Here is a 16,416-nt window from a genome sequence, read left to right on the forward strand (position 1 = left end):
ACCCGTGTATCCTGACTTTTGGGCCACCCTGTGTAATAATTTTACAGCCATGCGTCGATCCACGGCTGGTTGAAGGCCCACCTCCACGCTGTCGGCCGTCGGAGTTGTTTTGACCATACTTCACCACCCTGGTAAATGCGGGTAGGTTACGAAGGTTCACTCAGTCACACAACACATCACGACTTAGCGAATAATCCACCGCAGTCCCGAGTCTTTATTTATTTATTAATGTGCACGTGCGCGCGCGCGCGCGTGTATATTACAAAGACAAATATCCCCCGTGTAGCCTACGCAGGTTGAAAGGGCAAAATGATGTTCGCGAGCCGCCGCCGCCGCCGCCGCCTATCGTTTGTGCAAATCCACTACGAGCCCCGCGGACTGAATTATATTCCAGGCCACGGCTGGCATCAGTGGCGAGTGATATCGGCACCTGTCCTGGACCTCCCCTAGGTTGACTAGGCCTTTAACCGACCACCCGGTGCCGCGTGTACATATCGGCGAAAGGGTCGCGCGTGGTGCCGATCATACGCCGCCCTCTCGCGTGTGCAACTCCGGCCCTCGAATACGGGCTCGGCAATAGCACTTGTCCCTGAAAAGGACGTTAGGCTACACGGGTAAAATAATCGTCTTTTTTTTTGTACATTACAAACATTTCATTCAAGAGAGGCAAGCAAAAGAATGGCGGCTTACATCGCCGCTCGTGTTCTTTTGCTCGGTGGGTTATTGCCGCAGCAGCATTCGCGAAGGCAGTATCATCATCAGCAGCAGCAGCTGCATAATCATCATCAGCAGCAGTGCTATGCGGGGATCGCTGCCCTTTTAACACCTTGTGAGCTGGAGCTGTGACTCCCAAAGTGAGAAGCAATCAAGAGTGAAAGGGAGGCGTGGAGTTGATCAAGTTTGCGATGGTGGCGGTCGCGTTCAGAGACAAATTGTGGCGTTAGGATTTGGGTAGAGATAGGGTCTGGTTAGCTCGTGCGGTTAAGGGGTAGATCGAGGGCTGGGGTTATGTTGGATAGTGTGTGGTTAGGGTTTAGGTCTGATCGACCAATGTTGCTCGACTTAGGGCTGGGGTTATAGGGATCGAGTCTGCTTGACAAGTGCGGCTAGGGTCATGGTCGCGATGTTGTAAAGTTCGTCTCGAGTTGGGGCTGTGCTCACCATGGCGAACGAGGCTCGGGGCTCGAGTTCGGGCGATGGATCTGATTGGCTCGCCCGCTTCACACCACGGCCACCTCCTCAGGGCCGTGCCCAGAGCCCACCCCGTTCCACTTTCGGACTCCCTCTTCAGTTTTGGCCTCACAGCGCCACTTACCGATGAACACCCAGCCCGGGAACCCACCGGCGGTCCAGCAACAACGACAAACCGAAGCTCGATTTAAATGGCACACGATGGCTTATAATACAACACTGCTTCGTTGCGTCACGGGGTCTTTAACATCTGTCTCGCTGGCAGACGACGGCGCTTTTTTTGGTAACTTCGTCAAACAAACAGACCTAAACCCGAGTCGAACTTTTGTCGCGAGAGATCTCCGGCCAAATCGGACGCGGCAACACTGGTAGAGAACAGCGCTGAAGTTGGTGCTCGGAGACGAACTATTTGATTGGGAGCCCGTGCGCGGTGCTCCAGATCCAAACACGAGCCCAGGCATCAACCAGATCCCAGCCATAGTCCTAATCACACTGACCAATCAGAGCCAAAGCCCTAACCATACTGACCAACCAGACCCCAGCCATAGTCCTAACCACACTGACCAATCAGAGCCAAAGCCCTAACCATACTGACCAACCAGACCCCAGCCATAGTCCTAACCACACTGACCAATCAGAGCCAAAGCCCTAAACATACTAACCAACCAGACCCCATCCATAGTCCTAACCACACTGACCAATCAGAGCCAAAGCCCTAACCATACTGACCAACCAGACCGCAGCCATAGTCCTAACCACACTGACCAATCAGAGCCAAAGCCCTAACCATACTGACCAACCAGACCCCAGCCATAGTCCAAACCACACTGACCAATCAGAGCCAAAGCCCTAATCACACTGACCAACCAGACCCCAGCCATTGTCCTAACCACACTGACCAATCAGAGCCAAAGCCCTAACCATACTGACCAACCAGACCCCAGCCATAGCCCTAACCACAATGGCCAACCATAGACAAAGCCCTAACCACACTGACCAACCAGACCCCAGCCATTGCCCTAACCACACTGACCAATCAGAGCCAAAGCCCTAACCATACTGACCAACCAGACCCCAGCCATAAACCTAACCACACTGTCCAACCAGACACCAGCCATGGTCCTAACCACACTCACCAACCAGACCCCAGCCATAGCCCTCACTCGATTGACACTGGCTAATCAGACCACAGTCGTAGCCCTAACCATCACCAGACCCTAACCATCACCATCACCAGACCCTAACCCTGAACCCAACCATGCTAGCCAACCAGACCCGAACCTAAACCCCAATGGCACGAATGGTCTAGACCTGAACCCCAACTACACAAGCCAACCAGATCCCAACCCCCAACCACACGAACGTATATGCCCTAACTGGCCATCTGACACTAAACCTCTACCCCTAACCCCAACCTCCATCATAATCATCATTGTCATCTCGCCGCCTCTGCTTTCATAAAAAAAAAAAACGATTCTCGATTTCCCGAGGTCGGTGGAGAGGCGCGGCGGTGTCGTTATGGCACACAGTGAGATAACAGCAAATACTAACAAACGTAACAAAATAATAACACATTCATTTAGCATCTAAATACATCAAAAGCTTCACAAGATGCTGTGTACAAGATGCGGTCAAACTCGCAATGAGGACGTCCACTTGCTTCTGAGACTCCACGAGCTCACGCCACTTTAACCACATTTTTCCACTGCCACATCTGAGCCGAGCTAGCGCGGAACCCCTCTCGGGACGTGTCGTTTCCCACCGGCTATTTGCCGTGTCAAACCGGGACCGTGCTACGCAGGTATCAGAAATCATCCGACTGTGGGTCGGGGCCAAGCAGGGCCAGGTGCAGGGCTAGGTGCAGGGCTAATCATCCGACTGTGGGTCGGATTATTTTTTTTTAACCAGGTAAGGCTCACTGAGCTATATATCTTATTTATTTTATCGACCTGGCCACAAATCATAAATCAACGAAGTCACTTATCACGTGGAAAGTTATAGCAGCCAATAATACTCTAAACGCATGTTGATTCTAAATGTGGAGGACCTGGATAAAAATCCACGCGACTATGAAGAGAAATAAGAGACACGCAAACTCCAAATATACAGCAGCAGGTGTTAGGTTCGGGATCGAACCCACAATCTCCTGCATACCAGGCGCAGGAGTTAACATCTCCTGGCCGCCGTGATCGTCACGTTCGCCGACCGCGTGTCTGGACTCGTTTGTTCGTCGGTGGCGCCGCCGTGGCCTCGCGTCTCGGGTGCCCGCAGTGGAGAAAAAACGACAGCGCCTTAGTTTGGCTTTGCCTGGTAGGATGGGGATGGTTTAGTTTGATTTGTATGTTTTTGTGTAATTTGTTTGCATTGCCTGTACTTGGTACCCCCCTCCTATCGTGTTTTTTTTTTGTTTGGAGTTGTGACGTTATCACCCGCCACTACTACACATCTGTGAAAAAGAGCTTTATAGCGCATCGGATTCTTCCAGTACAAAAAAAAAATCTATATTCCGATTCTGAGCAGGGCGCCAACATGCTTCAGCACGGCCCTGGCACGGCTCAGTTGTGGAGTGGAAACAAAAAAGAGAGGCGTTTCGGTCCTGAGTTAATCACGAATGCACGCACGCACGCACGCGTTTACTGTGACCCGCTCGGCACGTGGTAGCGTGTGTGGGATTTGCATTCAACTGCTCGCGCGTTCCAGAGCAAAGCCCCCCCCCCCCCACACTCCAGGGCTTGCGACCTGCTGCGGGGACGTATTTACAAGTTAAGCAATTTTCACTGAGCTCCATCCAAATACCAATGAAGTGGTTACAAGCCGCACAAGCCTGATGATTGTGAAACGCGCTCCACGCGACGCAGAGAGGGCCGATTTGTGTTCAGAGACAGCTCGTGTGCGCTCGTGTGCGTGTGTCTTTGTGTGTGTGCGTTTTTGTCTTTGTGTGTGTGCGTGTGTCCGGCAAAACAACCCCCTACCTCCTCGCGGTGCCGGACGGGCAACTCTGTCGTGGACATTGCTGTGGGGGGAGGGCCAATTCCGATTGGCTCCTCCCCTCATGGCGTCTGTGTCCACCACAGTGGCTAAACGGGGGCTCTGGACGGGTGCAAGGGGCTGGTAACCCCTCCACCTTCAATTAATTACCACTAAACTACGACTGAAATTTGTAACCAATAAGCTTGTGCCGGAGACCCCGGGGGGACAGGCGTCTATGACGTCTCCTGGTCAAACCCCAATTGGCGGAGCCAGGAGATTGAATCTCTACCCTCGGGGCTCCTCCAGAAACAACGAAAAGCCACTACGGATGGCCACGTGGAATGTTCGAACGCACACTGCGGAGGAGAGGCTGCCACTCCTCTGTCGGGAGCTGGACCGGTACCGCCTGGATCTTTGTGGTATTCAGGAGGTCCGGTGGACCGGTTCTGGCTCCTGCCACCATGAGGGGTGGACAGTCCTCTACTCGGGGCAGCAGACTGCCAAACAACAGGGTGTGGCTCTTCTTTTGAACAAAAGAATGAAGGGGGCGTGGGAGCGTAGCGGTGAGGTGTGGGAAGCTGTAAGCCCCAGACTACTTTGGGCTCGCCTTCCCATCACCCGGAGGCGAGGAGTGGGGGTCGTGGTTACTTATGCCCCCACCGAAGACGAACATCCGTGGAGGGATGCAGGCAAAGCCGATGAGTCAGATGCCTTCTATGACCTCCTGTCACAGGGTCTGGCTAAAGTGGCCCCTCGGGATAGAGTCATCTTGATGGGTGACTTCAATGCCCGAGTTGGTCATGATGCTGGCACCTGGTCTGGAGAGATTGGAGGGCATGGGCCAGATCAGCTCAATAACAACTGTAGGAGGCTGCTAGATTTTTGTGCAGCCCATGGCTTGTAATTACCAACACGCTGTTCCGGCATCGGCGCATCCACACATCATGGATGTATGCCGGGTCCAAGCAAGAACATCTGCTGGACTACATAGTGACGGACCGGCGGATGCGAGCCCATGTCCTTGACACCAGGACCTACCGTGGAGCTGATCTGCCCTCTGACCATCGACTAGTCATCTGTAAGATGCGCCTGCCATTCTTCCACTCCGGTGGTGGGTGTACACCCAGGACCCAATTCCAACCTAAAGTGGCCTGGTCTCAGTTATCTGATGAAAGTTGCAAGCAAGAATTACATCATCACTTGCGGCTGGGATTGGCATCGTCCCCCACTCCTGATGTCGAGGGAAAATGGGCGAGGTTTAGGACTGACTCATGCAGCTGCAATGGCTGCTTTGGGGACGCGGTCCAGACCTCCCCAGAGACCCTGGCTGACAGAGGTGCTCAGGATGGTTGAGAAAAAGCGACAGGCCCACTGTCATCGGCTACAGAATCCCACGTCAGAGAATGAGGAGACTTACCGCAGCCTTCGCTCAGAGGTTCTGAGAGCCGTGAGGCGCTGCAAGGATGGGTGGTGGTCGCGGGTTGCTGAGGAGATGGGAGTCTGCCTCAGTGGCCCGCGATCACAAATCTCTATTTAACTCCATCAAAAAACGGTGATCCAATCTCCGACCCCCAGGAATAGGTTTGCAGATTTGCTGAGCATTTCTGTGAGGTCCTGGGGGAGGGAAAATCCCTCAGCCAGGAAAACATCGTAGGCTGCGGTGCCTCAAATATTGGAAGTCACCCCCTGTGAGTGGCTGGCTGAAGTGCCATCTGTTGAGGAAGTACTGAAGGCGATCCGGAGTTAGAAACCAGGAAAGGCAGCGGGCAGAGATGATCTCCCAAGCGAAATGCTGAGGGAGGGTGGTGTTTGTGCACAGACTGCCCTATATGACATCATAACAAGTCTGGACCACTGGACGGGTTGCGCAGGATTGGAAGGATGCCCTGGTGGTCCCCCTCTTTAAGAAGGGGGACCGCACAGACTGTAACAACTACAGGGGCATCTCACTCCAAACACTCCTCAGTGTGCCGGGAAAGGTCCTGGCAAGGATTATTCAACATCGCCTTGCCAGGTATGCTGAGGAGAGGCTTGCGGAGCCCCAATGCAGTTTCAGGAAATGGCGGTCCTGCACAGATGCCATATTTTCTGTCCGTCTGCTACAGCAGAGGTGTAGGGAATTCCAGCAAGACCTACATCTCTGCTTTATTGACCTGGTCAAGGCCTATGATACCATCAGTAGGCCTGGGCTCTGGGTTGTTCTTCGTACTTTTGGAGTACCTGACCCTCTGCTCACGATCATTAAGGACCTTCATGATGGTGAGCGGGCCAGGGTAAAACTACGTGGCCGGGAGTCAGAGCCATTCCCTGTACACCTTGGAGTGCGACAGGGATGTCCTCTGGCTCCCACATTATTTAACATCTATTTTGACCACGTAGTTCGTGAAGTCTTCAATAGCTGTACAGGGGGATTCTCCATATGGTACAGATATAATGGGAGGCTGATCGATGCCCGGGTGCGGTCAAGGGATGGCTCCCTATTGCTCAACCACGTTATGTATGCCGATGATTTGGTAATGGCTGCTCATTCAGAGGAGGAGTTGGAGACGCTGCTGCTGAGACTGGAGCGTGCCACTAAGAGATGGGGCCTTAGCATCAGCCCCACCAAAACTAAGCACCTTTCTGGGTATTTTGTACCATCGGACACTCCACCCCCACAACTCGCAATCGGTGATGGGGCAGTTGTGGAGAGAGTGGAGAGTTTCCCATACCTGGGCAGTGTGCTTATGACCGGCTCCAGTTTAACAGCAGAGGTGTCACTCCGAATCAGTCGAGCGGCAATATCTTTTAATCGGTTGTGTAATGCTGTGTGGAAGCTACCTGGTCTGTCGCTCCGCACTAAGCTTCAGGTCTTCTCGGCCACGCTCATTCCCTCACTTCTCTACGCTTGCGAAACGTGGACCCCCTAATGGAACATCTTCGCCGGTTAGAAACATTTAGGCTAGCCTGCCTACGATCCATCCTGGGTTTAACCAGGCTGGATTGTGCGAGGAGCTCACAAATCTTTGAAAGATCTGGGCAAGGTCCCATCGGTGAGCTCCTCCGGCAGGCAAGACTGCGTTGGCTGTATCATGTAGCCCGCATGCCCAGCCATCGCATGCCGAAACAGCTTTTGTTCGGCCGGATCGAGGGGGCTAAACGGGCGCGGCGCGGCACGGGCTAGAGAAGAGATGGAGTGATGTGGTACAGGAGGACGTGGAGCTGAGTGGACTTGCCGATGACTGGTACCAGCGGTGTCAAGATCGGCCTCTGTGGAGGCTCGTGAAGGACGCTACTGGGCAGTTGGAGGTAGTCGCCCTCCAACAACAACGGAGGGCGGAGGAGCGACGCTCACAACAACGAGCGGAGCGCCGGGTGGCTAAAGCACAGCAGGTTGGCACAGTAGGGGGCACAGGTGGTGCATCAGCCAGTCATCTCAGTCAGTCGACCCGTGGAACTTGGGTCTGCCCCGTGACCTCCTGCCCGCGGGCGTTCGACACTTCACGTGGCCTCAAGGTGCACATGGCCTGGCACAAGCGTCGTGGTGACGTCACCGCCACTTAGTGGCGAATGGCGGTTGTTGTTGTTGTTGTGTTGCGTGTGTTTGTGTGTGTGCGTGTGTTTGTGTGTGTGCGTGTGTTTGTGTGCGTGTGAGCGTGTTTGTCTTTGTGTGTGTCTTTGTGTGTGTGCGTGTCTTTGTGTGTGTGCGTGTGTGAGCGTGTTTGTCTTTGTGTGTGTTTGTGTGTGTACGTGTTTGTCTTTGTGTGTGTGCGTGTTTGTCTTTGTGTTAGTGCGTCTTTGCTTTTGTGTGTGCATGTGTTTGTGTGCGTGTTTGTTTTTGTGTGTGTGCGTGTGTGTGCGTGTGAGCGTGTTTGTCTTTGTTTGTGTGCGTGTTTGTCTTTGTTTGTGTGCGTGTGTGTTTGTCTTTGTGTGTGCCCCAGAAAACGTGGAGCGCGCTTATTAAATAGCCACCTCCACGTCTTTCGGCGCCTAAAAAGTAATTTGTCCGAGCCAAATTTAGTTTGACTGGAAATGGAGTTTGGTTTTTATTGCTGATCATGTTTGTGCACAGTTTGTGTTGTTGCTGTTAGATGTTTGATCGCAACTCCGTTGTTTTTGCCCCGATTTCTATTTCGTGTATTTTTTTTGCTCCCGATGTCTGCTTGCTTGTTGTTGTTGTTAATTATATTTGGTTGTTTTTGCTCTGGATTTCTACTGTGGTCGTTTTGGATCTCGTTCGTCTTTGGCCAGGGAAGACTGGCGAACCAGCGGCAGCGGACAGCTGGAAGTTAGAGGAACCCTCTTCTAAATCTTCAACATCACAGTGCTGTCCCCTACTGTGTGGGCTCGATGTCACTTCTCGAAGCGATCTCAGGAGTAGTTTGGTGATATCCGCTTCAGTGGACCGTTCTCAAACCTACGAAAGTTTGTACTACCTTTGCGAGGGTTCCGTCTTATAACGTGACCCCCGCTGAGCGCGCGACCGGCAGGACGTTCGTGGGAAAAGGCCCAAAACGAAGCGGGGGAGGATCGCGGTAACCTCGAATTCCATCACGTGATTCCGCACATCTCCCACAAGGCAACCCCTCCACACCGAATGGTAACATCAGCATCGCACGGGTTCAAACATCACCCCTGACCACCACTTCTTGGCGACAGCAAAATAACGAACACTCGCGTCGCGCCTGCTGTGTGTGGGAAGGCAGGCAGGCAAGGCAGGCGAGGCATACGAATGGTGCGTGTGGCGCATGTGGTGCGTGTGGCGCGTGTGTGGTGCGTGTGGTGCGCGTGTGTGGTGTGTGTGGTGTGTGTGGTGTGTGGTGCGTGTGGTGCGTGTGGGGTGTGCGGTGCGTGTTGTGCGTGTGGCGCGTGTGTGGTGCGTGTGGCGCGTGTGGTGTGTGGTGCGTGGGGCGCGTGTTGTGAGTGTGGCGCGTGTGTGGTGCGTGTGGCGTGTGGTGCGTGGGGCGCGTGTTGTGCGTGTGGCGCGTGTGTGGTGCGTGTGGCGCGTGTGTGGTGTGTGGTGCGTGTGGCGCGTGTGTGGTGCGTGTGGTGCGTGTGTGGTGCGTGTGGTGTGTGTGGTGTGTGGTGCGTGTGGTGTGTGTGGCGCGTGTGGTGTGTGTGGCGCGTGTGGGCGCATCCGTGGTAGCTTGCTCGAGCCCTGACAGGAGAGCGTGCAGGGGGGAAGGGCGGTGGCGCGGTGCACGCGCCGAACATTCACCGTCTGTATTTTAATTGTTTTGGGGTACACTTTAAAAATAAAAAAAAGCCACGCACGACCGTTCGCTTTTTACTCGTTCGTTCGAATGACCAATGAGAAGCGCGCGGTGAATTCTCATTTTTAGAGGACACGTGGTGCAAACGTCGGTGAAAGCGCGACAGTGAAGGTGACAGTAACGAAGACGGTGACCCTGCTCCGCTACGCTAACACGTAGCCAGTGCATTACAATCGACACAAAAATAAAAACGGCCTTCAAAGCAATTCAGGCGACGGGCTCTCCCCGCTGCGTCGTTTCGGGTCGAGCAGTGCGCTGTTTCGCCACGGACGTCCGACGTTTCGGTCCGCGTGCCTGGCGAGCTTTCGCGCATTCCAGCTCCTCGCAGAAGCGCCAGAAAAACCAAGCCGGGCGGAGCCGCGCCGCGGCACCACCTCGAGAACCCCACGCGGGGCAGTACAATTCAGGCCACAGCGGCGTCGTTTCAGTCGACGGGCCTACATCAGGAGCCGCCGTAAACCAGGTCCAGTCGAACGTACGAGCACGAGGGGGCGATGGTTAGCACGGCCGCGGAACCAACGTGGTCACCCTCTGGCCCACCCGGCAGTACAAATGGCTCACGCGAGAGTTAAGTCCGTTGGCAGGTCGCGTGCGATGGGGTAAAGTGTGGATTAAGTTCCACCCCCTTCCAAGGCGTCTGGTCAGCGCGCCGAACTTAGTCGGCCGAACGGCGCAAATAGCAGTGGACGCTGTTTTCGGGCCAGCAGTAGCGAGAGAGAGCGAGCAGGGCTGCATGGCTGCAGGGCTGCGCCTTTACCCAATGTGCGTCCGCTCTCCGCGAGGTCGCGCAGAGTGTACGGCGCTTCGCAAAGCGACTGCTGCTGCTGCTTCCATCGCCGCCGCCGAAAGGCCTCCACAGAGGCCTCCCTGTGTTCGCTGTCGCGACACAGTGACAATGACTGCAATAGCAATGGAGAAGATGAGCGGTAGAAAGTATAAACCAGACCCACTACACATGTTGTGGGTGTAAGGGGGGGGGGGGGGGGACACACGAATATCGTGTATCCTGTTATCCGCGATGCCTTAAACGCAAAATGACTCTGCTTAACCGTTGAGAAAACATGCACATTCGCGGATTACGGGAAGAACGGATACACGAACACCTCCAGGTTTCTCTCGAGCCAGAGTCGCGACTCGGAGGATTATCCCAATTAGCGGTGAATTCATCGGAAACGATTCCCCGTGCAACGTCGCGTATCTGACTCGCTGGGCGGATATGTGAAGAGGTTGGATTTGAGAGAATTAGTTACGCCACCGTGCACCAATACTGCACTGGGCGCGGGGCGGTTAATTGATCAGGGCGGACACGCGACGGTCGGATAAACGACGCCGTACCATACCGCCGACTCCCGGTTATCCGGGTTTACGGTGAGGGTATATAGGGAGGTGGTTAAGGCGGCCCGGGGTTAAAAAAAGCGGGGATAACGCAACCGAGGCCTGGCCTCGTGCGGCCCCCTCGGGCCCCCCCCCCCCCCAAGGGTTTTTTATTGCTTCTTCAAGTCGCCGGTTTCGGCGGCGGCCACCGCCGCCGCGGTGGACAATTCTATCCCACGGATGACAACCGCGAGTTAACACAATAGGGTGACGGAACTTCTTTGACTCTTAACGCTCGACACCGCCACCGCCACCCCCCCCTACCCCACATTTGACAAAACGATGATTTTGACGCGAATGGGGGTGGGGGAGGAGAAGTGAAAATAATTAACGGCTCTTCTCTCGTAGCCGCCGTGTTACGCAAAACAAAAAAAGACTCTCGCTGCTCTTCCATCGGGGAATTCGCTACCGTTAACAACACTACCGAGGACGTCCAGAGGACGGCGACACTGACGATCAGTCGGCTTCAGTCCAGGAAATTCTGTAATTTGGTCACGGCCCAGATGTCCGCATCTACGGCACGGCGACCGTTTAGGTTTTAAATCGATTAGTTTCTGCTTTTTGCGAGCGGCCTTTCCGAGCGATTCCCATAATCGAAGCAAGTGCGAGCTCAACCCTTCTGCAGTGCCGGAGGGACCGCTCTGGGCTTGCGTTGTCGCGAGCCGGGGGACGCCCCGGGGAAACCCCTCTTCCCGCGAGGGTTCAGGGCCAAACCGAACGGGCAACGTCCGACGTTTCGGCACCGACGCCGAGCGAAAGCGCCCGGCGCGCCGTGCCGGACGGTTTCGCTGGCCAACGCCGGAGGAGAGAGCCGCAACGGCGGGCGGCAATTGCGATAAAAAAGAAACGGCACGCAGCGGTGATAACGCAACAGAATCCGTCGGGAGTGTTTCTAAAAACCATCGCGCTCTCTCTCTCTCTCTATCGCCCGACCTCTTTTACTTTCTGCTGTGCCGCCACCTCATCCACCGACAACCCACGTCTTAGAAATTGCCACGCGGACTTAGGACTGCGAAGCCGAGGGGGGGGTGGGGGTGGGGGGGATCCATCGATGGAGTGTCTCACTTCGCCAGCCCAGGTCTTTCCCGAGGTCACGTGACTCCCAGGGCCTGGACACCACCGCCAAGCACTCGACCGCCTGCTTCTGCCGTAAGAAAAAGTCTGCTACCGTACAGGAGATGACAATTTATTTTTTTAAAGAGTAAAATTTTTGAAAGTTTGAAATTATATTGTCGTGCGTTGTTGTCATCCGGCGTAATAGTTTTTGTTTTTGTTTTAGGGGCGTGGGCGCGTGTGCAGGCGGTGGCGATTGGCTGCGTTTGTGACTCGAACGGCTGCGGCGACGCACGTGAGCCGAACGCCACAGCCGGCGCCGAACCTCCCAGCAACATCGCCCAGACCGAAACCAACAAAACAAAACCAACCCAACAAAACAACAATAATCAATTCATTAACGCAAACCCCGTCCCTGTTTCTAACCCCGCGATGACACAGCCCCCCTAGTGCAGCCGCCGTTTATGGAGGGGGGGGGTTAAAATTCTTTAGAGGTCAAGCAGGGGTCGAGACAGGGGTCAAGCAACGGTGTGGTTCAAGGTTCAGGAGCCCAAGTCCGTTGCGTTGGGGCGTCCGCCCGGCAGCTTGACGTGACGCGACGAGGTGGAGGTGTTGGAGGACGAGGCGGAGGCGGCGGTGGACGAGGTGGGTGAGGAGGTGGCGGAGGAGGAGGAGGAGAGGGCGGCAGCTTGGAGAGCGGATCGCTCGGACTCGCGGTTGTTCACCGATTGCCTGAGCCGCGACTCGCTCACACGCAGACGCTCCATGGCCGTCTCCAGGCAGTGGATGCGCTCCCGCGCGCTCTGCGTGTGCACGCGAACACGCACGCGCGTGTGTGTGTAGGTGCGTGAGTGTGCGTACGTGTGAGAGAGAGAGAGAGAGGGTACGTGTGAGTGTGTACGTAGAGAGTGTGTGTGTGTGTTCTTGTGCACGTATGCATGTACGAGTGAGTGCATGTGATTGTAAGTTCATGCACGCGCGAATGCACGTGTGGGTGTATGAGCGAGCGAGTGTGTGCGCGCGCATGCAAGTGTGTGCGCAAATGTGTGAAATGCATGTATGTGCGTGTACGTGTGTGCGTATGTGTGTGCACGTGTTTTGAGAATTTGTGGTGAGCGCAAATACAGGGTGCGCCGGTTACACGCACCGTCACATTCTGGTCATTGTCGTGCGATCGACCGCTTCCTGCCATAGCAATGTGGATTTTCCAGCACTTCTCCAATGGAGACAGAGCACCATCCAACTCTTCGTGGAGCAAGGGGAGTCAATAACCCTCGATTTTATTCTCTATCGCAGAACTGGTGCTACGTAAATAAAGGTTATGTTGATGATGATGATGCTGCGAGTCAGTGGGCCTCTACGCAAAGTCTATGGGTCTCTTCGTCAGTAATCAGTGACCGGGCGGAGACCATCAACTCGCCACACTGGGGAAATCCGCTTGAACCACCGCGGCTGGACGGCTGCAACCCAGAATCGAACGCAGGATCCTAGCAGTGCCGGCTCAACGGCACACCTGCTTAGCACGGTTGGCTACCTACGATGCGAAAGAAGTTGAACATACATACATAAGTCTCCGACCCCTATATAACCTCTGCCACCTCGTATGCATTCATGCAGCCAACCGCACTCATCGGAGGTGCCCACACACCCTCCCAATGTGTTCTGTACCTGCAGCTCTTCCACCAGATCCTGGTTGTGCCGCTTGAGGGAGAGGCAGGTTTTCTCCAGCCTCTCCGCGTCGGCGGAGGTGGCGGCGCCGGTGGAGGACGATGGCCCGCCTGGCTCCTGCAGCGCCATCTCATCCTGCAGCACGTGGTATTCGACTTCGTAGGCGTGAAGCTGGCGCGACAGGTCCATCTCGCACACCTGGCCAACGCACGCACGATCGCACATGATCACACTTATAACACCAGTAACACCCCGGTTTGTGTTGGGGATGCATTCCCCCGCACCTCCGATTGGCACAGTTGGCTACGTACGGTGAGAAAGGAGTTCAACGTACACACGCACGTACGTTGTTGCAATGTGTGACGACGAATATCCAAACGACGTACATCAGAGCGGTTTACAGGGTAGGGTGGAGGCGAAGGCCGAGAGGCGGCGGACACGAGAAAGGACGGACGATGCTGTCGGCGACGTAAGCGTGGGCTGTCGGCGACGCAAATCTGGTGGCGGTGTTGATTAAGCGACGACGTGTTTGCGAGAGAGAGAAACGACTTGGAGGAGCCGCGGACAAGCGGAAAGGCAGCAGCAGCCAACAGTTGCTCTGCGGTCCGTACGTATGTTGAACTCCTTTCGCACCATACGTAGAAAACCGTGTTAATCGGAGGTGCTGTCCACAATATAAAGGTGTTATCGGCCAGTGAGTGAGTGTTTTTACAAGTGCGAGGAAACCAGAGAAATCACACGCGTGTATGTTTAACGATCACGATGATGGCGGTGGTGATGGTGGTGTTATATGTATAGCAATGGTGGCGGTGGTGGTACTGTATGTATATCGATGGTGATGGTGGCGGTGATAGTGGTGGTGCTGTACATATAGTGATGGCAGTGATGGTGGTGGTGCTGTACGTACAGCGACGGCGAGTGGCGGTGCTGTACGTATAGCGATAGTGACGGTGGTGGCGATGGTGATGATGGTGGCAGCGATGACATCGCACCTGGTTGATTGTCTTCTCCATTTGCACAAGGCCCAGGTTGGGCAGGGTGGTCTTGAGGAAGTCCATGATGCCCTCGAAGCTGTCGCACTGCATGATGAGTGCCTGATGAGAGCCCAGCAGGGACAGCGCCACCTTGAAGATCACCTCCGTGCCCTGCAGGAACAGCATGTCTGCGCACGCATGCAAACACACACAAAGGAATAACCAGAGCTGCCACCTGATCCGCCACCAGCCACGCCCCCTCCTGGCATCTTGCCCGCAGGCTCTCGGCTTCCCTTCACGAGCGAGGTTCCAGGCGGTCAGCAGCACTCCTATGCCAGTGGCTGGTGCTAACACTATCATGACAGCATTTACGTCACTACACACACGCCCGTGAGCATATACACGGGTGTGTCGGCAGGGCGGAGGAACTGGGGCAAGGTTCATGGCAGACCCCATCTGGAAGCCCCTGGAACCCGCTAGTGGGTTCGAGGAGCATAAAAGGAGCAGAGAGCGGGAGCTCAGGGCTGCCAGTTCTGGGAGCGACCTCATCCCGTCGTCGCTGACGTCCTCGCTATATATTGTGCGGCCGGATAGTTGTTGGCCGTCTCGTCAGCGCCATCGGTGTTACACGGTCAGGGTTGTGTTTAGGCTTGGCTAGACGACTCGGGAGAGTGCAAGGGCGAACCTGTGAGGTGTGAAGGTGCTAATAAAGGTGCCTCCTAGAAACCCTTGTCGCCGAATCGCTGACACTAAACATACAGACACGCAGAGATATTGAGACACACGCAGAGATAATGAGACAAAGACATAGACACACACAGATACAGAGACACACATAAACAAGCCTGACCCTCACCTTTAGCCTCAACGGTATATGTTTACATTTATAGAGACACGCAAACACACAGATATATCCATACACACACGTACAAAGACATCCCCCTGTAGCAGCGTTCTTCATTGCAAGGCCCGCAGGCCACTGGCGACCCCTGGTGGCCTTTAGTGCGGCCGCTGACACGACACAACGCGTGAAAACGCCCCCATCGTCGTGCAGCTGTCAAGACTCAACAATGGTTTCATTGTTGGGATCCCCCCCGCAACTGAAAATTAGTGAAGAACACTGCCTTATAGTCTCAGCAGACTGTTAGGGGGCAAGCGCCGTCAGCCAGTGGCACCTTTTTCGTCTTTCGTATTCAGGTGGTCAAGCCAGATAACTGCATCAGGAGCAGTAGAGGGGTGTAACCGCTGCGATGTCTCCATCGTATTTGTGGATCGGGGTATTGCGTTGTTATTCGTTGTACGGTCTCTGTTCCGGATGACCACAGTCGCGCACATCTGGAAAGTTTTTTTTATTTTCCATTTGTGCATCAAGGTATCCGCCGCATCTGCCACGGCTTGTGCAGTGGATGGGTGGATGCTGTTTCGGGTGGACTATGAGCTTCCACGAGTGGCTACTGAGACGACCGGAGGGGCGGCACGAGGAGGGCGCCCGTACCGAAGACTCGCGCCACGAATCCGAGCGGGAACTGGGATGCGAAGAGCGTGAGGAACCAGGGCGCCGCGTAGAGGCTGGGCCCGATCTCCGACTCCTCCAGGTGCGCGTACAGATCGGGGTGGTAGTCGTGCAGCAGACGAGACAGCTGGTACATCTGAATCTGCGAGGAGACACACACACACCCCGCACCCTCCGATTAGCACGGTTGGCTACGTGCGATGTCAACGATGTTCCACGTACATACATACGTACACAGACCGGTACACGGCTGGGACACGGGGGGAACAGGGGGACAGTGGCATCCACTTGCACGTGGGCCATTCTTTAACATGGAGGGTTGCTCTGCTCTATAGCAGAGATCAAAATTGACTGTCTCGTGACATGACACCATCATGCCTCTCCCCACCACCACCCCCCCTCTCATCTGCAGGGACAGCAT

General features: G+C 55.0%; 1 protein-coding gene across 4 annotated transcripts in view; it reads right to left on the reverse strand.

Annotated features, from left to right (window-relative positions):
- Positions 1-206: 206 nt before the first annotated feature.
- LOC116943469 (TBC1 domain family member 1-like) overlaps positions 207-16,416 on the reverse strand; it is an 88,682-nt gene continuing 72,472 nt past the window's right edge. For all 4 annotated transcript variants that reach the window (XM_076067842.1, XM_076067841.1, XM_032956259.2 and 1 more), the window contains 4 exons: positions 15,978-16,137; positions 14,501-14,670; positions 13,509-13,706; positions 207-12,643 (listed from right to left, as the gene is read on the reverse strand). In XM_076067842.1, the coding sequence (XP_075923957.1) occupies positions 12,383-12,643; positions 13,509-13,706; positions 14,501-14,670; positions 15,978-16,137 (789 nt within the window). In that variant the 3' untranslated portion in view covers positions 207-12,382. The remainder of the gene's footprint in view (positions 12,644-13,508; positions 13,707-14,500; positions 14,671-15,977; positions 16,138-16,416) is intronic.

The sequence above is a fragment of the Petromyzon marinus genome, chromosome 18 (assembly GCF_048934315.1).
Source record: "Petromyzon marinus isolate PM22_M1 ecotype Great Lakes invasive population chromosome 18, UKy_Petmar_22M1.pri1.0, whole genome shotgun sequence".
In the NCBI taxonomy this organism is placed as follows: Eukaryota; Metazoa; Chordata; class Hyperoartia; order Petromyzontiformes; family Petromyzontidae; genus Petromyzon; species Petromyzon marinus.